Source organism: Penaeus japonicus, unplaced genomic scaffold (genome assembly GCF_977035675.1).
Source record: "Penaeus japonicus unplaced genomic scaffold, GWHDUDI00000001_assembly GWHDUDI00000003, whole genome shotgun sequence".
In the NCBI taxonomy this organism is placed as follows: Eukaryota; Metazoa; Arthropoda; class Malacostraca; order Decapoda; family Penaeidae; genus Penaeus; species Penaeus japonicus.
Genome location: NW_028234405.1, coordinates 13,290,231 through 13,312,730, shown reverse-complemented (window position 1 = coordinate 13,312,730; position 22,500 = coordinate 13,290,231). Strand labels below are relative to the sequence as shown.

The 22,500-nt window shown below is 33.6% G+C and overlaps 2 protein-coding genes across 5 annotated transcripts in view; one reads left to right on the top strand and one right to left on the bottom strand.

Moving 5' to 3' along the window:
- The window catches only part of LOC122261971 (transcriptional adapter 1), a 10,741-nt gene extending 696 nt beyond the window's left edge, over window positions 1-10,045 (top strand). The window contains exons 2-8 of the mRNA XM_086555940.1: window positions 408-569; window positions 758-892; window positions 1,638-1,853; window positions 3,152-3,300; window positions 5,758-5,920; window positions 8,325-8,563; window positions 9,714-10,045. Of these exons, the coding sequence (XP_086412066.1) occupies window positions 408-569; window positions 758-892; window positions 1,638-1,853; window positions 3,152-3,300; window positions 5,758-5,920; window positions 8,325-8,501 (1,002 nt within the window). The 3' untranslated portion in view covers window positions 8,502-8,563; window positions 9,714-10,045. The remainder of the gene's footprint in view (window positions 1-407; window positions 570-757; window positions 893-1,637; window positions 1,854-3,151; window positions 3,301-5,757; window positions 5,921-8,324; window positions 8,564-9,713) is intronic.
- Window positions 10,046-12,967: 2,922 nt separating this feature from the next.
- sll (adenosine 3'-phospho 5'-phosphosulfate transporter 1) overlaps window positions 12,968-22,500 on the bottom strand; it is a 34,843-nt gene continuing 25,310 nt past the window's right edge. For all 4 annotated transcript variants that reach the window (XM_086555917.1, XM_086555934.1, XM_086555919.1 and 1 more), the window contains 4 exons: window positions 22,475-22,500; window positions 21,751-22,004; window positions 21,291-21,380; window positions 12,968-20,318 (listed from right to left, as the gene is read on the bottom strand). The exon at window positions 22,475-22,500 is cut by the window's right edge and continues 125 nt beyond it. In XM_086555917.1, the coding sequence (XP_086412043.1) occupies window positions 20,151-20,318; window positions 21,291-21,380; window positions 21,751-22,004; window positions 22,475-22,500 (538 nt within the window). In that variant the 3' untranslated portion in view covers window positions 12,968-20,150. The remainder of the gene's footprint in view (window positions 20,319-21,290; window positions 21,381-21,750; window positions 22,005-22,474) is intronic.

The window sequence follows — 22,500 nt, the reverse complement described above, 5'->3', positions numbered from 1 at the left end:
ATTCATTAACCCATTCGCATCTGGTGATGTGCTATCACGTCATGGGAATATTTTGCTCTGGTAAGATGACGTCCTACTACGTTATAATCTCTCCCTCTAAATACACATTTTACGTAGTTATGTACGTATGTACTCGGGATTTTTATTTGTTTAGACACATTGTTCATGACTTGTAAGAAAATGTAAAAAAATACAAAAAACACCTCTCAGCATCCCATAGGATTGGGTGGGTGTAGAGCACTTTAAGAGATGCAGTGCAGCATCATGCTGGGAAAGATCTCATACATGAAGGGTGCGTGTGCTTCTCATCTTCACAACAGAACCAGCAGTAGGCAAATATTCGGTCCGGTGCAAATGGGTTAAGATTAAAGAAATATGATGAAACTTATTCCATCTCTTATCAACAGCTTTCAAAGGAGGAATTTGATACATTAGCAAGAGATCTTCTAGCAATTGACTCAGTGCATCTACACAATGAATTTCTCTTGGCCATCCTAACCAAATGCCAACTCTTTAGCTCATCTTCCTCTACCTCACGCTCAGAGTCTTACTACAGACATGAAGAACAGGTGGGTATTAGAATTACTATTGTGGTTGCAGTATGATAGTTATATTATTACTATGATTGCTGTTCAATATATTATTACTATGATCACTATATTCATAGTCTTTTCAATGTTTAATTTTCTGATATCCCTTTGTTCCTTTTCTCATTATGTTAATTTTGATTAATACAATATGATGTTATTAACTGCAGAGAGTGGACACAGTGCAAGGTTCTTCCAATGTGCGGGATCACAATGCGGCTCCTAACATATACTCAGCTTCATCAGTTGAGCGCAAAAAGATTAAACCCAAAAAGAAGAACAAAGTGTCACGACCAACACATGATGTAAGAGCTGTTTTCTCTTTTTTTTTAAGGTGTCTTAGGTATTTTTTTAGTTTTGAGGAGATTTGAATGTAGGTTTGAAAAGTACTGAATGTACTCAACTATGTTTTAAACTCATTTAAGATATGTACTGGTATCATTTCCAAAGAATTTTGGGTATTGTATAATTATATTGATCTGTTTTGATTTATGTATATGGAGTCATATTTTGATTTATGAATGTGTATTGATAGAGAGAGCTGGTGATCTGAGTCATAATTTAATTATTGATAATTGAAGCTAATGAAATACTGGATTTAGAATGTCAAGGTCTCATGTAGAATGGAAGACATAATTGATTATCATGATGAAAGCTTTTAGGGTGATGATTTTCATTGTTATCATCATCATTGTCATCATCATTATTAGTATCAAGATTATTACCATTTTTGCATCAATTATTGTGATTATTTACTATTATTATTGTGATTATTTATTTATTATCATAATAATAATTATTATTATTATTATCCTTATAATTATCAATATCATTATCATTATTATTAGTACTACTATTATTGTTATTATTATAATTTTTTCTATTTATTTTTATTTTTTTATTATAATTGTTACTACCACTATTATTATCATAACTGTTAATGAACAGCCATTTATTTTTTTTTATATGACTATTACCTAGCCACACCTATTTCTCCTTGCTATTCTTGCACTCATTATAGCCAAATATTACATGATTCACCATCCCCAGGGTAATTTTGAGCCAGTAACAGTCCAGGACACAGCCCCCACAGCCACCTTGCGTGAGCCCCAGACCATCATAGACTCAGGGGCTGGTTACCTTTCCCGTTCCTTGTGCCTGCTGGATACAGGGCCTCTCAAAGGTCGTTTGTTGTTGGCAGCATGGGACCATGGCATCACGCAAGTAGGGGACAATGTTGCAAACATTCTGCAGGAGGCTACTCAGGTATGTGCTATAGTGCTTGTTGCGGGTGGTTATTTATTGATATTATTATTAATTTTTTAGGGAGGGGTTGTATTGTTTTGATGTTATGTGTTTGGTTGTCTCTTTATTTATCGGGCTTTATTGCTTTTGTTTTGTTTTTGTTTTGCTCATCTACCTTTCACTATTCAGATTTACAGATAATGGCCATGTTATCTTTTCAGTGGTCTGATTTTAAGATATTCATCTTTGTTATGTTTGTGGGGTTTATGTTTTAACTGTATCACTGTTGCCTTTGATTGGAATATTTATAGGAATAACATGGAATAAATCAAGTCATAAATCTTTTTCCTGAACTTGCTAAAGAAAAGATCAGATTTTAAGAACAATGCCTAACGACAAATCTGATGCAATACTTAATATTTTTTTATTAAAAAGAAAGAAAGAAAAAGGAACAATAACAATCATGTATATTGAGATTTTCATTATTTCATTTAATTTTCTTTTATTGTATATGTAGATTTTGATAGAAAAAAAATGGAAGAGGAATATGTAAAGTTTTTCATAATTAGATTATTTTTTGAGGATTATGGTATTTCACAGAATTTGTGGTGCTAAATACAGAATAGCTTTACTAAATCAATGTCTGTTTTGAGTCTGTAACAAACCCACATTTAGACCTTTCCTCTTTTAATAAGACTCTCAGAATCTTTATATTCAATATCAACTAAAGCGTTGAATGCTCAGCCTTTTTACAGACTTATGTTCAGGACTTTGAAGTGATAAGTACTGTCAGTTTTGGCAAACGGGCCTAAAATGATACACTTTTATTGATAATCTGGCTGGATTTCAAGTAATTGTTTGTCAAATTGTCTCTTACCAGCACTTTTTCTCGCAAACTGTCACAGCGATTCTGATTTGTGTGTATGTTACTTATGTTATAACCATTTTTTTATTTGCTTTTGTCTGTGATTATGTGATTTTAGTGGCATCTCTGTTATATCACAGTGTTAGTATTACCTTGATGAAATATATATACTCAAAGGACAGCCCTGGATTCTGTTCTTGTAATTTATGCATATTATTACTAATCAGTCAGCGATTCACAGTATTGTTTACTCTTGATTTTTTTCTTCTTAATTTAGGAATATAATGCTTTCAACATTCTTTCAAGTAATTAAGTAGCAACTAGAAAATTCTAAAAAAAAAAAGTATAGTAGTAATTTTAAAATATCGTCTGCATATTCAGGCAATGCACTATAATGGAGAATCATTTAAAAAAATTGAATTAGGGATTATAAGCCTTCTTCTGCCCACCCAAGCAATGTCTGAAGAACATCATCATGGCGGCCGTGAGCAGACGTCGTGGTTATCGCATGAGGGAAGGAAGGTTCGTCCACTCTCTTGGCACAACGCCTCCCAACCCCTGGCTCAGGAACACTGCTTCACTTAACGACTGGACTAATGAGAGGTCAGTGTGTTAACCCTCTCTGAACGGGTAGTACACTACGGTACCGCGCATTCAAGGCCCGTTCGCTGGGTGACGTCATACGGCGTCGTTTATTTAACTGATTTAGGCCTATGCGTTCGAGAGCCCCGGCATTGCAACATGCAATGCTGGAATGCCCCCGTCGTGACTGGGTTAAGGGTTGGTGATCAAGACCATCTTCGTTTTCTCCATCTTCTCCTTCTTCTTCCTCTTCTTCTTTTTCCTCTTCTGTTTTCCTAGCTGTTTTGTTTCTTTTGTTCTTTTCTTTCATCTTTTTTCCATTTTCATCTTTCTTTTTTTCTTTTTCTCTTTTCTTTCTCTTTTAACTTTTTTCTTTCTCTTCCTTTCCTGTTTATTGTGAATTTTTCCTTACTGTATAAACATACGTATGTTTCATGCCATTTCTTTTTTTCTTTTCTTTTTTAACCCATTGGAGTCAGGGTTAGATTTGCTTGCCCAGTCTCCAGGATGGTTTTTATTTCAGAGAGAGGCAGCTTCACTCACCATACCTTGACTTTTCTCACTCTCTTTGAGTCACTCATTATAAAACTAGAGCCATTTTTGTGGTTGCAGTTTTTGTGTTCTATTTTATTGAGGGACATTAATGTGTCATATGACAGGCTCTATCATTGGTTCATTAATTTCTTTATACTCAATGTGATAGAGGTATTGCTGTTTTATGGGAGCACAAAAAGCAACTTCATTTTTTCATGTTCGTGTACTGGTGTGAATAAATACAAAAATATAACCATCCACAATGAAGATAACTTGAAGAAGTAAGGAAAAGGAAGGAAACCTGTGCTTATGACTGAGAATGCCACAGCACAAGGCAGCCCTACTGGCACAGGCTCACATTGTAGACACTGGAAATGGTTTGAGTCACCTTCCTCTTCATGTTCTGCCTGCAAATCCTTCATATATCGTTCTCTAGATAGTATTTGCAAGAGACCATGGATGAGTGCCATTCAAGACTCTCTCTCCTGCTAGTGCTTGCAGCAAGTGAAGCCATCTGGCTTTTGGAATTCAGGTGAAACCCATTTTGTTTAACCTATTGCCGACGGGATGCCTAACGACCTAACTGGTTGTCAAGGCAGGCAGTCTACGGCACTAGGGACACCGGCCAAAATTAGAGGCACAGGGAAAGGGTTTTCTCTGCCTTCCAGGTAGTGCAGACTAGCCCAAACAATATTTTTCCATAAATCCATCATAAAATGCTGACTTTGGAACCCTATAGCTCTGGAGCTAGCGCTGTTACAGCCATAATACTTCATGACTGTGTGAGGGCTTCAACTGTGAGCAGATCCTGATGTCGCGTCATGTATGCATTGACTCCCGTCTCTTAGGCCTAATCGGTGCCAACATGTATGCCATGACACCTGTACGCAATTGGTTAATATTATGGTAATTTTAACAATTATGATTACAATTGTTATCATCACTCACTGTTTACTCATAATACAATAGAGGAACACAGTAATCCAAAATCCCCCAACGTCATGTACATCACGAAGCCTGTCGTCAGGCCAAAATTACCTGTGTCATGTATGTCATGACACTCATTCAGAGTGGTTTCAGAAACCAATATGCTCTATGAGAGACAGATAGACAGAAAGCAAGAGAGACAGCATCCAACTTGCTTACAAACAATGAAATGAACTGATGTGTATGTGTGTGTGTGTGTGTGTGTGTGTGTGTGTGTGTGTGTGTGTGTGTGTGTGTGTGTGTGTGTGTGTGTGTGTGTGTGTGTGTGTGTGTGTGTGTGTGTGTGTGTGTGTGTGTGTGTGTGTGTGTGTGTGTGTGTGTGTGTGTGTGTGTGTGTGTGTGTCTGTGTGTGTCTGTGTGTGTCTGTGTGTGTCTGTCTGTGTCTGTCTGTCTGTGTCTGTTTGTCTGTTTGTCTGTTGAAAATCTTCTTGCCTGTGTGTTATATGTCTTTATATATGTATATAGATATGTATATATTTTATATATATATTAATATTATATATATATATATATATATATATATATATATAATATATATATATATTATATATATATATTATATATATATTATATATTATATATATATATATATATATATATATATTTATATATTATATATATATATATATATATATATATATAATATATATATATATATAATATATATATATATATATATATATATATATATATATATATATAATATATATATATATATATATATATATATATGTATATATATATATATATATATATACATATATTATATATATATATATAATATATATACATATATATATATATATATATATATATATATATATTATATATATATATATATATATATATATATATAATATATATATATATATATATATATACATATGCTTATGCATATACACATACATTTACATATTTAAATATTACTAAACACCTAACAACCTCTCTCTCCACCAGCCTGGGCCTCCCAATGGGTGAAGGAGGGGAGCTGGGTGATCGACCCATCTGGCCAACTGTGGATTCTGCAGACCAGAATGCGGCACATCTGGCGTCCTGTGCACTGCCAGTTGAAAATCCCCTTCCTCCAATCAGTTGCTCTGACTTGTTTGAGGCATTGCAGGTAATGATGTATTTTGTGATGTTGCTCTTTGATAATTTTTTTATCTCTTATTTTTAAAGAAGCAGAAGTTTTGATCAACTATAGCTATTGTAGACAGATCTATTATTTATGCTGTGATAGTACTGAGTGCAAATTGATTGTAGGTAACATATTTCTTCTACTTTTCCCTCCATGTGTTTGTTTTTCTTTTTTTTCTTAATGATGTTTGGTGATAATGATATTTATATGTTTATTGATGAAATAGGTTTCTGGATTGCTTAGTGTTCTTGTTTCATTATAGACAAATGTGTTTTGTTGCAGATATATAGGCAAATATATTAACCCATTAATTATGGATGACCTGATATCATGTAATGGCTTAGCTGGTCTTAGCTGACTATGCAATATCATGTCGTGGCATTTTGTATGGTGAGCTCACCAAAACCCCCCGGCATTATCAGATTAAGGCAAAAATTTATTCTTAAAAGGATATCAAAAGAATATATCACTCAGTCTAACTTGCAGCTTTGAATTAATTAGGATTTTTATAATGTGGGTTATCTTCCATACATATTTCAATATTAGCATTGAATTAATCATTATCAAGTATAGTTATCCATTTATCCATTATTTATAGTAATTGTTCATTTATTATTGTTAATCTCTGCATCTTGTCAATGTAAATTTGAATATAAAGATTTGTTGTTATAGAGTGTAAGAACAAGAACAAATGATTCCACAGGGTAAGATTAATTATTGTTTTTTATTGGTCTTTTTTAGAATATTCTTCTAATGAAGGTGGTGTTGATAAAGTATTAGATAATGAAATACAAGGGATATTTAAAATTTTGACAGATATTTCTGATGAAACAAAAAATATGGATAACCTATTCGAACTGGATGATGTGCTATTACCTCATGGGAATACTTCACTCACGCAAGATAACCTCCTATCATGTCATGATTTCTCCCTCAAAACATACATTTTACATCATCTATACATTTGTATAAACACATTTTTCTTCACCTATGAAAATAATGAAAACAAATACTAAAACCTCCTCTTATCACCCTGTCGAATTGGGTGAATGAAAAAGGCTTTAAGAGATGCAGTGTGGGAGAGATCTCATGCTTGGTCACTGCACACACTTGTTATTTAGCTGGCAGGAACAGCATTAGGCAAGCACGAAGAGGGTAAAAGGTTATTTATTTTTCAAAGTATGCACTAACCTAGTCAAGACCTTTGAAAAGGCTAAGTTTTGTATATTCTTATTAATTTTTATGGGACAGGGACTTGTAAGTAAACAATTTTCATACAGCATCCTACTTGTTGCTTCGTATTTGGGAAAAAATAAAGATTGGAAGGAACCAGATCTGCACTGTACAGTGGAGGGTAATATAATTGAAATGTGTTATTACATCTCTTAGGTTGTGAAGTTATTCAGTCTGATTTATACCTTTTTTCTACAGTGGTCTCACAAACTGAAACAAATATTGCCACACAACTTTTGATCCAGATCTTTCTGTTTTGTTTTTAACTGGTCCAATTGGACTTTGTGGAAGCTACTTTTTTCTGTACCTTCAAGATCAAACTAATAAATCTATGTTTTATCAATAGCTAGTAATCCTTTAAAAAAGAGTTTAGTTTTAGGATCCACCAGTAAGATGCTATGGACTGATCCATTGAAATGTCCAATGTTCAATATTTGTATTATCCTTTACTTATCCTTTTAAATGCCCCTCATATAATTGATGAATATTGTATCATTTAAAGCTTAACCCCCTAAGGGTAAATTAAGACTGTGATGTTCATAGAGATCAGATTAGCACTGGTCCATGTATATGTGAAGTACATATATATATATAATATATATATATATATATATATATATATATATATATATATATATATATATATAGATATAGATATAGATATAGATATTTATATATATATGTAATATTTATATATATATGTATATATATATATAGATATATGTAATATTTATATATACATATTATATATATGTATAGATATAGATATAGATATAGATATATAGATATAAATATATATATAAACGATGTATATATACATATACATATCCATATATACTTATATACATATCCATATTCATATTCATATATTTATATGCATATCATATACATATTCATACCCATATATACATATACATATACATATACATATGCATATGCATATGCATATGCATATGCATATACATGTACATACACATACACATACACTTGTATACATACACATACACATATACATACACTTGTATACACACACACACACATATACATATACATATACATACAATTGTATACACACACATGTAAAGATATACATAAATGTGTATATAAAGCTCCATAAATGATATTGATAATCATATTCCACTCCCACAAACAGGTCCAGAAGAGTGTGCTTCCATGCCACTCTGTGTATGCACTGGGCTTAGAACGAATTTCCTCAAGACTCTGGCACCCCAATTGGGGGGAGATGGAACAGGAAGCCATCGCTGCCCAAGAGGCTTCCCTCCGAGACACGCTGAAGGAGCATCGTCTGGCGGCCAATCCTGTCTCATAGCTGTGAGCCACGTTGATTACTCAGGTGGTCACCCTTCTTCCTGGTCCTTTATTCAGAATGAGGTATGTTTTGGTGGATGGGATATATTTTAGAGGAAGGAAAAAAATGGTATAGAAGGAAAAATGCCATTTGTCAAAGATTGTTGATGAGTCTCATAAAGAACTGGAAACAAGAGGGAAGTAGATCAGAAAAATTGATTTGAAGTCATTGTCTTACATGGAAGTTTTTAATTTATCTCATGTTGAATTTGTATGTACTTCTGCAGGTTAGAAATACAAAGGAATGTCATAGGACTTTGATTAACCCATTAACCCATTCACGACGGGCGCATTCCAGCCTTGCACGTCACAATGCCGGGGCTCTCGAACACATAGGCCTAAATCAGTTAAATAAATGGAATGCCCCCGTCGTGAATGGGTTAACCCAGCAAACGGGGGAATTCTAGCTTTGAATGTCCAAATGCCGGGGCGTTCGAATTATTAGGCCTAAATCAATTGAATGGCCGGCACAATACTGTGCCGCCCGGCAACTGGGCTTTTGAATGCGCGGTACACATGCTGTACCACCCGTCCTGTGTGGGTTAATGATGGGTAAGAAGATGGTTGGCAGATAGTCCGAGGTGTTAGGCTTACATGTTTAAAATATCCTGGCATTTTGACCACTTGGAGCCAAAACAGCCCTGTTGGCACTGGGTTAACCCATGTGCATGGGTGTCAAAACTATTTAGGTGGCCGAGTTTAGGCTTGTTTCACTGACTCTTAGGACCTTGAGGTTTTAGTTTGCACTGTTTTTTCATTATGATCATTGAAATAAAATACTATAACACACCTTGGAAATTAACCTGTTAGTGACGGATAATATATCATGTCATATAGTGGCAGCACTTGCTGCCAGGGACGCAATATCACATCATGCCTTTTTGTATGGCTTTTACGCCGGGATTGTGTGTATTGGGTGGCCACAGCCTGAATTGGTGAGTAGGTCTGTGTGCATTGAAATACCCTGATGCTAAGACTGAGTGGATCCAAAACTATCCCTGGTATTATTGGGTTAAACCAGTGCAAGAAAAAAAAAATCTCTACCAGTGTTCATATAATTTGGCCATGTTTTATCAAAAAGAAAGATTGAATGCAAAATTATTTTTCACAAATAATATAATCAGGTCTTGAGAAGTGTTACTAATTGTTGTATCAAATATTCCTTTATTTTCAGATACCTGTTTGGTTGTTTAGGACACTCATACACTACGAAGATGGTGATATTATCATATATCCACATACCTGTGAATCATGAAGAATTGCTTATACAAGATTTTCTGTGTATCATTATTATATATATTTTTTTTTCTCAATAGTTTTTATTGTTTTATTGTAACTGATATTCTTGGTTGTATTACATATTTGTAATGTTCAAACCTAGCCTAGTAAAAGGAAAACAGTATTAGATTCTATGAGTGAACAGGATTTTCCAAAAGAGGAGAATCATTTCAGAATTTTTTTTTTGTACTCTTATGAATAAAGATATGAACAGACAAAAGAACTAGATCAATGTTATTTTATTTCCATTTGTATTTTTAACAAAGCCTTGAGGAAACATGAGTAGGGGAATTCAAGGGAAAAAAGTTTACTTCCTATTTCACACAATATAATCTCTAATAAACAATAAAAAGCAGGCACTGTACTTGAGGTTGAATTTTACTACAGAAATTAAAAATGAATTATAGGGATTTCGAGGAATTGAAAACTACAAACTGTGTTGGTAAATTTTCTTACCAATCTTAATCTTAAAAAGTAAGTTTTGAAGTTTGGTTAGATATTCTGCAATATTATTCTAATGATTACAAATTCTGACTTGGTAGTCTATTTTTTTCTTTACCCTGTATTAGCCACCATGACAAATTTGCCATATATGTTACCAATAGTTTTCCAGTGGGACATAAAGTTTAAAACTCTCATGTATCATCAATGATGAATTTGTCTAATCATCTTCCCTCAGAGATGAGCAACTGGAAACTAGTTAGTTGATTCTTCTGGAAACCACACACAATCAGCTTGAGTTTTTTCTCCCACTCTTCTTGATGTATGACCGTGAAACAAAAGTAAACTTAGTAATGTGCACAAATAGATTAACCCTATGACGACGGTTCGTCACACCCATGTGACACAGCTAAATTCCTGATGCCGGGGCGTCATGCCAGTGTGACGTTTCCAATGCAATATTGCAATGGCCCAGCGTAGGGGTTTTCACTTATCGCCGTGCCCCATCGGGAAAGGGTTAATAACACAAAGCCACAGTAAGAAGGTAAATGGAGTCTTCTGTAACACTTACAGACAAGCAAAACTATTTAAACACTTCCATGAATTTTCTTGTCACAGATGTCATTTAGCTACTAATATTGGTAGACCCTTAGTGATATGTCAGTCTTTTGACCAGCTAAACTTTTTTTATTCTATTTTATTTTTTATAAAAGTAAGGATATCCATTGACTTGTAACATGACAGAGCCTTAGAGAAAGCCCTTGTAATAGAGCACTACTATTCTAGATCTGAAACTGAAAGTATAGTGGAAAAATCATTTAACCCATTCGTGCCAGTTGTGACTTGCTATCACGTTTAATGTTTTTTGGGTCAGACGCCTGGGACGAGATATCTATCCAAGGCTGGCGCGCCGGGTGATCGGGCGTACATCACTCACCTGTGGCTAGTGTGGCTGAGAATCCTGAGGCGTTAGGCTTATGCATTAGAATATCTTAGCATTTTGACCATTTAGAGCCAAATTACCCCATCATGAATGGGTTAAAGAAAAAACTGTAATTAAACTATTTCATTCCTTACTGATTTGACATATATAGAAGGACCATGTTAGTGTTGTCAGTGAAAATTGACCTTATCAGATCAACTGCATGGCCTTAGGTATCCTGCCAGTGCACCAGAATATAGACTAAATTTATTTAACCCATTCACGCCGGGGCCGTTCCGGCTTTGCATGGTCGCAATACCGGTGTTCTCGAACGCATAAGCCTAACACCTTGAGATTTTTGGACGCACAAGCCGCAAGCCTTGGCTGCCCGCTCGCTCAAACCGAGTGCGCGGCTTTCCCTCATAGCTCATACCGGATGTCTGACGCAAAAACCACAATACGTGTCATCACGTCAACCAGCTCCAATGGTTTAATAAAATCTATATAATTGATAATAATGAACACTTGTCAAAATTTTAAGTGAAACAAGTTTATATGATGGGATATATAATTAAACTATGGTCCTAAGGCAATTGACAATGATGCTGTGGAAAATGAATAATAAAAAAAAATTATGCATTCCTCATGGCAGTCATGTAGAGGTAACATTGCAGTCACATCTAGTCCATAGTGGAAGGGTTAACATGCAAAAGACGCTCTAGCAGCACTACATAGAAGTCTGAAAAAATGCAATATTACAGATATTTGACTAGCTTGTCCAAGCATTACTGAATATTGCTATCTCAAATAAATTGCAGTCAGTGCCTCATGGTGCAATCATAGTTTTAAGAAGGAAAAATGGATATGAAAACTTTGTCTGTCCAGTTCTTTAGAATTTTTTTTCTCCATTTCTCCATTTCGTAGCATCATCAAACCTTTGTGCTACTTACAATAAATGTTTATATTCTTATTTTTTGCTTCAAGTCTAATAATTTTTTATTCTTGATTAATAAATTAATTTGTCTGATTGTTCGTTACTCTTGACACTTTGAATTGTATTGTATGTATGTAAAATCACCCTGAGTATTTTTTTGTTATTTTCATTTTGTTGCTTATTAAATACACCTTCTGCTATGGGCATTTCTCACAGGGTTGGATTAGTTTTGCATTCATTTTTTGTTCAAAATACTAGTTTCCATACCAATAACATAAATCTTAAGATGCCCAGCTCAGGCCAAACATCTTAAGATGTGGCCTGTCTCAGAAGGATTTTAAAATTAAACAATGTAAAATATATACATAATAATATAGCCAATATAACAGTAATTACTCAAATGAAAGAAACAAATGAACCTTGCATATCAACATGACCATGTTACTGAAAGTTGTCACATCACATCACTGAGTGACACAAAACTTAGTGTATCTGGCAAAACAGGTAGAATCTAAAAGTGTCTTTGTAAAGAAGCAGGGGTCTCAGACTACAAAATAGATAAAAATCTCTCATACAATTAAATACAAAAATAACCCCCAAAGGATGTATCATTTTACAATTTGATAAAAAAAACCACAAAATATCAATCATATCTACAATATTATCCATACAAAAAGCATTACAGACATTCTATGGCTTTCTGTGGAGCAATGTTACAGGGTGCTCATGTTATGCAGATATAAAGAAAAATTCTTGTAGAATCTGCATTTTCTCAAAATCAGTGCTTGAAAAAATGTGCAGCACATGAGAGATGTACTATAATGAAGTATAAATAAGGAAAATTAAGCAAAGGTTTTCATACACAAATATTTATTTGTTGCAATCACAATCTTGATGCCTTTTTTCAGTAACATTTACCAAAAAAAAAAAGAAAAAATATAAAATGTTCACTATGTAATTGTGATATAAAATATGACCACCACCAATCAAAATAGATTTAAATAATTATACCCTTACTTCTACTGTACAATATTTTTCACACATTTTATGTTCATACCTATTCCATTCATTATTATTGTGCACTTCTATGATAGCAATATATAATTTATAAAGGCAATCAGACCAGTAGAAAAAAACAATAACAAAAAAATATAATGAAAAGTACACATTAACTATTCTCTGGAGAGAAAAAAAAAGGAAATGCAATAAATAGATACATAAAACACTACTAAAATCTCACACAGAATACAATGCGATGGCAAAGAAGCTTTGAAAAAAAGGTTTAATAAATAAAATCAGCACAATTTTTTTCTTAAAAGAGCAAGAAGAAAAAGAAGAATAAAAAAACTTTAAGTAACAAATCAAGATGAATGGTTTCTGAATCCACCACCAGCTTGTGAAAACACCAGAATTTATTATTCTTGTATTATCTCCACTACTTGATGTTCCCTTTCTTTCTGTAACACATATATAGCCTATCTTTTGAATATGTACATAAACATATAGATATGCACATGAACAAGCACACATACACATGCATGCACATGCATCCCCCCACCCCACACACACAAACTTATGCACATCCACTCATTCATCTGTTTTCCAATCTTCATACATTTTCTTGAACGAGTCTTGGTAATTTTCACATAATAATTATGTAGATCATGATTCAAAACTTGATTATCTTGCATGACATATAATTAAATCACATTTACATTCTCTTCAGCTTGATTGAACCCTGGAAAATAGTTGTTCATTAGGCTCTCTATATCTTGAATCTTTAACACAAATTATTTTTTGGAACTCAAAAATCACTTGAAAAACTCATTGTGTTGTTGTTTGTTATTGTTTTTTCCATTTTTTACTGAAGGAAAAAATGTACTACTTGTTATGGTTTTTGCTTCTTTTACACGTCTATATCCAGTGCTAATTCTTGGTATTGGCTGTAAAGGACACAATAAAATTATGGTTTCAGATTTACTCATGAGTCCACTTCCTTCTACCCTTTTAACAAAAATGATTTTGGTGACAAAATATCCTAAACTAAAGCCCAAGGATTTTACTGCAAATAATAAAACTAAAAAACTGTAAATAACACTCACACTCTATGAAAGCTAATTTTGTATACTTCATATGAAATATAATTACTGTAAGTGATGCAGTTGCTCTTCTCTTTCTTCCAAGAACACTATGTATATCCTGATCTTGTAGGTAATGGATAAATAAAATACAGATGCATAACTGTTAAGACCTTTGTAACTGGGGCATAAAAGAAGAGGTGTGGGACAAATTCCTTCCCTTTACTTGACAAATAAAGGAAGAAATTTCTATACAAATTGGAAGTTTATATACCTCCCTCAATATAGAAAATATTGCTCCACATAGCCCCACTCCACCTAATTAAGTACCATACAATTAGGTATGCCCCTGCTTAGCAAAGTTAGTTTGAATGGTTATGACAGAACCCCATCCTTGGACAAAACCATACAGCCACAGCAGTAAATCATTTTCTTTTATTCCTACTGAAGCTTTGTTTTACTACATCTGTGTTTAATTGTTAAGATCTGTATTTCTAATTCAGTGATGTGCCTCATCTGTTTCCACAACTTGCTGGATGTGTAATTCGTAGGTACAGGAGGGAGATTTCCCTACTTAGTCATAGGATAAAAGTGAAAAAAAAAAGATTTCAATAGTGTTCAATGTTCAACACAGAACAATAATGAAACAAAGTATAAATGTTTAAAATTAAGAGTAATTTAAACTCACAAGGGGAATGTGTATTGAACAGCCTTCCAACATCTCAGGATAATGGAGTTGACAACAATAATAAATGTATACTGATCTAATAATGCCCAATCAACAGATTTAAAATAGGATGATTGACTGACAAGCTAATCTATAAGTAATCATCCTTCTCAATATTCACACCAAATTTTTCTCCATAAGATCATGTTTTATTGCACAATATTAACAAATTAATGGCTTATGATCCAATTTAACCTGACATGAGACATAATTCTATATAGCTGACAATTAAAAAACAAGCAAAAAAAACTTTTTGGAAAATTCATATACCCAATGATAGAAAAAATCACATCAACAAACTCACACTCCAGCATATAACGGCAAGCAACAAAATCCTAAATACATCCTTTACTCACATCAAATAAAGATTTTTAAGTGAATAAATATATCAATAAATTAAACAAATATCTTTTAAAAAATCATCATATATAGCACATTACAATATAAATGAAGGAATTAAAATCCTTTCTTCACCTCCACCACTAAGATTCTTCCACTAAAAACACAAAACAGAAAAACAAAATTACATTATACAGGATGAAAAATGTGCCCAACTTTGTGCACAAAACCCCCAAGTCATGCATTAAATATCACATCACTTAATCATATTAATGCCAGTGTTTTTGTCTAATATGTCAACTGTGCTTGTATACAAAAGCCTGTTATATATTAAATAATACATTGGAAATCCTGCCTGATAAGTTGAACTTTATTCTAATGCATGCTACATGATATGTGCCTGAAGAACCACTCTGCCTAAAAATAGCCACACAGAAGTCCACTTATAAATAAGGTGTAAAAAAGTGTTTGGAGAATTTTCACTCTTAAAAGTTCTCAGTGCTTAAATATGGTCAACTTGTGGCACCAATAAAAGTACAGTTTGTCATGTACTAAAGGCAAATAAATAAAGAAAAAGGAAATATCCAGAACCAGTTTTGGAATTACAGGCTTAAACTCACTCTCTATGGTAGTCATAGACAAAAAAAATAATAAAACAAACATAGACAAAATGATTACATCTTGCATGAAATCATCTGCAACAATAGTAATATACTTTACTACTTTGAAGGATAAAATAATATACATATCTTAAGTAAAACCAAATAAAAAGTTATAGAAATTCAGAACCTCCACCTTTTTCATAATGTAAGTCTATGATTAAAAAAAAAAAAATCTCCCAAGTACTTCCAACTAATAGAATATCTACATAATACAACAACTAGCCACTTCTCTCAAAAGGCACTACAATTCTGCACCAACTATGGACACTGTAAAGCTGCTTGTTCTGTCCGCCTTAAAGACACTAATGATATTCAATCGTCTGTACTTCCGATTCCCTTTTTAATTCACTAACTTCTTTCATGGTCTGAAAGAAACAAGAGATAACGCAGTCACATGATACATTTAAGTTTTTCATTTCATATCTTATACATCAGTATCTGTATAAACACAAATTCAGATGGAACTTGACCAAGGACTACAATCTCAAGAAAAAATATGCCATGTCATATACTTTATAAACTCCACGTCAGTGTCATGATATGCCTAAGAAAACTTGACATGTAACTAAATAATAAACAAAATAGTTCATCCCTTTTTCTGTTTTTACAGCATGCTTCACCTCCACATTTCTGTTTTCATTGTATGTCATAAAAATTAAATAATCCCACAACTTTGCAAACTAAGTTCCTTCCATTACTTTAAAAACTGGAAAAAAAAAAAAAAAATTTCAATGGTAATTTAATTTTTTTTGATTAAATATCAGAAAAGCTTGTAAAATAAGTATCCTTCCCCTCAAACTTCAACATGAGATTCTATATTTAGTCAACTCTATTCACATGAACTTTTATGTACACTTTCTTTTCTGTGGTGGAGGGGGGTATAACAATTACATCTTAATGTTATTAATCACTCATCCTATAAAATAATACTGAATCACTTAACCCATTCATGACGGGACGTCTTTTGGCCAACCCCCGCTGGGAAAATAACAAGTACGTAATGCTTCGTTACGGGATGTTTTCTCGCTGTGCAGAGCCGTGCTGAGCCTCTCAGAGGATTTTTTACCCACATTATTCTTATAGTTTGCATGATAGCATCAACAATGTAAAGGTAAGTAAAAATATTGCCATGTTCAGAGGCATTAATTTAGTTGAAAAACTTGTTATAGCAATGCTTTTCTAGTGTTATTCTATTGAACTTTGCCTATATTCTTCACTTCTATGTGATAATATCAATGGAAAGTGGAAGCAATCTTTTAGTGGGGCATCAAAAAGCATGTTTTATACTTTTTTATTTTTTTACCAAAACAAAAAGAAAAATAATATAAATAATCATACATGTACATATGAGTATATACATGTACCTCGTGATGTGACATGAAGTGATATCACGGGTAATTGATAAATTAGAAGTAGTATTATATTAATAATTTTTTATTTCATTTAATTTCTTCGCCAATCACATTAAATTTTACAATAGTTTTTTGATTCATATCTTTTTATTCAACCAATCAGGAAGCAGAAATTACCGTAAAGTCATCAACATCACAGAAATTATGAAAAATTGTTATATTTAAGAACAATCTAGCGATCTATTGTTGATGTTTCAGCATGTCACAACTGCCCCGCCTGGAATTCTGCGAGGACATCAACTAAGTCCAGGGAAATTTCCGACAAAGTGATAGGACGTCAACCGGCGCGAATGGGTTAAAAACAAAGAAACGATGATCAGTTCAGATAATTACAAGGAGATTACAATGACCTCCTTTTCTAAAACCCTGTTAAGCATCCCTTGTCTATAAAAATATACACTGTACAGTGCTACACTCTCTCTACAGAGCTCATGAGAATATTGGATAGACTTTTTCTGTTACTGCCACAGCTTCCAGAGAAAAGTAATATCATTTACAAAGGCATCATGATATCTTCAGAAACAGATACTGACATCCAATCCTTATTTTCAGAAAATAAAAATTTACATTATCAAAATCTAAAAACAACTATGGTTTCATATTATCAGATTTGGCTAAGATCTTGCCGAAAGACAATCTATCTGTCAATATAAATAAATTTAAAGGATACAGTGCATGGCTCCTAAATAGGCAAAAAATTTAAGCCACATTTATACAAGATGTTATATTCTCAGACAATTAATAAAGCCTTTCACAACAAGGTAACCAAAAGGGCAACCTCAAGCTTTGTAATGAATTGAGATGATGCTGCTGGTCCTATAATCTCACAGGAGAGAAAAAAAAATCATAATGAATAAATAGAAGTCTCTCTGGACCAACAATGCCACCTTGTAAGTGTTCTGGCATAAAGTTGAAGAATGGCTAGCAGTTAGCACACTGGGTCAGACAACTTGAAAGACCTGGCTACCGGAATGACACCATGCAATATCAAATGCAAACAAGCAATGAAAACATGCCAAATATGTTGTATGAAGAAGCACTACTTTGATTTAATTTTCTGAAAAAAATTATGAGCTTGTACTACTAATTAAAAAACTATTGCATTATCTCCAAATTCATTACATTTCTCAATTGCTCAACAAACATGGCAACTGCAAACTGCAAAGAGCCGCTAGGGTTTCCAGTGATAAGGAACTAAAGTTGAAAGTACAAAGCTAATAGCAAGCCTGCAAATTTCTTAGGATCTAATTTCACACAGAAATTTTCTTTTTCACCCACATCATTACCTCATATTTAATAAATGAAATCACCATTACAAACTTTACAAAAATTTGCAATCTAAAAAGTTGGCAGTGAGTACCAGTTCTACAATATTAGCATTCAAAGCCACAACCAAATTTTAGCTTTATCAGATGATTCAATTATTTTATGTCAGTAATGGAGAAATATAAACTTTGAATGATCCATGCCTCAAGTGAAATATCAATAAAAAGTAAAAAATGTCCAATATAAAATATCCACCAGTTAGTGTACCTTATTTTCACTGATAATACAGTGAGCCAAACAACAACTACTACACTCATACCAATGAATTGATGAAGACATGAAGATAGCAAAATTCTCTATAGTTCCTTAAATATTTTCTTTAGCTGTCATAAATTCTCTTTAGAAAAACGAAACAAACAAAAAAATAATAATCAGACATCTCTCTATACAAAAGGCAACATAACAAACCATATATTACACAACACAGCTGACATTGCATCAACAATAACAACATATTTCATGGCCAACCAGAATAAACTTTTGATTGGGCGGCAAGAAAAATCCGAGTCGGACCTTGCATCTTTTTCTTTCTTTACACGAGTCAACAGGGAAGAGTGAATGCTATGGGAAACCAAAGCTGCATCTCATAAGTACAGTCTGGACTGGTAAGATCAACTCACCAAGCTATTTCTATAATTTTGGTCCAGCTTTAAGGTATAATCTAACATCTATTTTATGAAGGCATTGGTTTGTGCAACATTTAAAACCAAGATGCTTTCCATTATCAAAAATATATATATATATCTCATATTGCAATTTTTGATATTCATAACAATTATTGCAAATCTAAAGCATTCAATATGCATGTACATTGACTGTGTTCCCTTTCTTTTACCTCTATAAATATATGAAGCATAAACAATATAAATAATGCATCCTGTACAGAAATGATGAAATTTAATAGAGATTCTCCAATAAAATCCATATAAATAGGATAGACAACAAAACACTAGTAAATTCAGAATACCACTGAGATCCAAATCTACCTTTAAAATGTGATATGTGAGATACATGATGAGAGGTTCACTGAGACACAGAAGAGCTATGCAATGTGAAAACATGGTTATAGATGAGACACAACCAAAAGCTGCTTCTGACTTTCAAATTGATTCTTTTCAGAACAATAAGAGAGATAAGAAAATATGATCAAAATGCAATAATAATAGGTATTAAAAAATATTTTGGAATAATACCAATAAAATAAAATACAACAGAAGCCTGGCACTGCATCTTATTCAAAGCAAGTTAGGAAGGAAAAGAGACAAAGAAAAAAAAAATATAAGGAGAGAAAAAAAATCAAAGCCATCATTTGTCTTCCCAAGAAATAAAAAGTAATTTCTTTCCAAAGACCAATAACTTGCTTTCTACAACACACATCATGAAATGAAATAAATAACTTCTCAGCAGTGTCAACCTAATGTACAAAAGACTTCGAAATGAGAAAGAGGGGGAAACTGTGTCATGTTCTCCTATGCAGATAATATAAGTAAGCCTAAACCTTTGCCGTCTCTCCAGCTGTCTTTCGCTGTTGAAGTTGCTTTAGTCGGTGGCTGCAGTACACGCGGAGGAACAGGGCAGCAAACACCAGAAGGATGCCTAGGACCCCCAGGACAGTCACTGGATGGGAGTACAGGATGCACGAGAGCAGGATTGCCAATCCCTGAAATCAATATGTATTTTGATATATTTGTCTTATGATGAGAGTTACCAATCAATTATTTACTTTTATTCGTAATTGACCTCTTGGATCTGATGACACACTGTTCTGTATTATGGTGGTAGCCAGAGTTTTCTTTTGTCAGTGTCCTTTGTGACAGATCAGCCATGGGTGGCCTACCACCTTAAGCCATAGCATGGGCTTAGAAGGGTTATTGATCTACTAAGGTAAAGAAATATTGAGTATGAATCTTTTCTACTCAACACTTCTCAATTATCTTACTCCTCTGGAGATGTTGGAACTTTGACTACCTCTGGATTCAATGCAGAATTAAAAAATCTTTTCTCATTGATTTTGTGGTCAAGGATTTAGAATTAAGCATCTTATAAACAATTAATAAAAAAAAAAAAAAAATAATTTTCTGAAAATGTTCTAATAGTTAACCAATTAATGGACAAGCCATCACGTCAAGTGGTGGCAGTAGCTGCTGTCAGGGACGAGATATTTTGTCATGGTTTTTCATATGGCTGGCACACCGGGTGATCAGGCACTTAGTGGTTGGCCGTGGTTAGAACGGGTGAATAGCCTGGGCTGTTAGGCTTATGTATTTGAAAACCCTGGCATTTAGACCAATTGGAGCCAAAATAACCCCATTGGAGAGAGGTTAAAGATGGAAAAAGCAAAATAATGAAAAAGTGCAACTTGACTAATTTCTGTACTAACACCTTTATACAGTTTAAAGATTATTTGGGATAAATGTTGAAATAAAAGTATGAATGAGAATGAATACTTTCACATCTTAAGATGTGTGATTCAATGTTTTCAAAATTATGTGATGAGACTATGATTACTAAAAATGTCAATCAAAACACCATGCTTGTGAAACTTTTAACTTTCATTCATACTTTTTTTTCAATACTTAGCAAGATTATATACAACTTCAACAGAACAAATTTAAGAATCTTAAAAACCCACCTGACGAATTGTCATGATGATGATGAAGACCACAGGGCCAAAGGTAGATATTGTATGGTAGATGAAAAGCTGGCCAGTGGCAGAGCATACCTTTCAAGAGAAAAAAATGTAAATAAATATAAAATAAATAAAAACAAAAATAAAAATGGACTTAACTCACACTGGACGGGTGGTACAGTACTGTACCGCTCATTCAAAAGCCCAGTGGCCGGGCGGCACAGTATTGTGCCAGCCATTCAATTGATTTAGGCCTAATAATTCGAACGCCCCGGCATTGGGACATTCAAGGCTAGAATTCCCCCGTCGTGGATGGGTTAACTTCAGAGTTTAAAGTCACAATGAAATGAAATAAAGAATTAACCAACTATATTATCATTTTAAAATTAGAGCAAGTATGTAAAAGAATACCAAGAGCATTTACACCATCATGGTGTAAAGACAGAAAGCGTAAAACACTCACTGAGAGAATGAGGCAGTCCCAGAAGAACACTGGGTATGTGAACATGAATGCTAATGAGACCCCAAAGCCACCCTGCTGAAGGAGGGAGGCTGTTGTCAGGAGGCAAGAGAAAAAGTTGACACCACACATCATCTGCACAGATGACATTTTGTGTTGCGTGAAAAGCTCTCCCTGCCAGTTGGAGGTGAAGGCATCAAACGACATGTATCCCACCAAGATGATCACTCCTGATAGGGTGGTGCTACTGCTTGTTTCTGGAAATGGAGGGAGAGGTCTCCTTGAGAGAAGGATATGCACTTGAAAGTATTTCCTCACTAATTCTTACTTGCCCACAGACACTGGCTGACTGACTCTACCTGCCTGAATGACTGACATACCCACTTCCAACTAGATCCCTCACACACATACAAGACCAATATATATGTTTTTTTTTCTCATTTATTGTATTGCTGTGTATATTTGCCTCCTAATTTTCTATGGTAACAAACTAAGATATCTATCTATATGCTGCAAACTGATAATACAAAATTTTCATCTTTCTAATCCTGGAATCACATAAATAACTTTTCATATACACTTAACACATGACCTTTTTTACATTATAACACCCTTCCCCATTTACCATATTAAAGTGTCTTCCACACTGTTATCACAGAAATAAGAACAAATTATTCAGAACATTAAATCTTTGATGAAATTTCAATGACACAGTCATTGAACTTACTTTCGCTGGCTTCTGTAGACCCCATA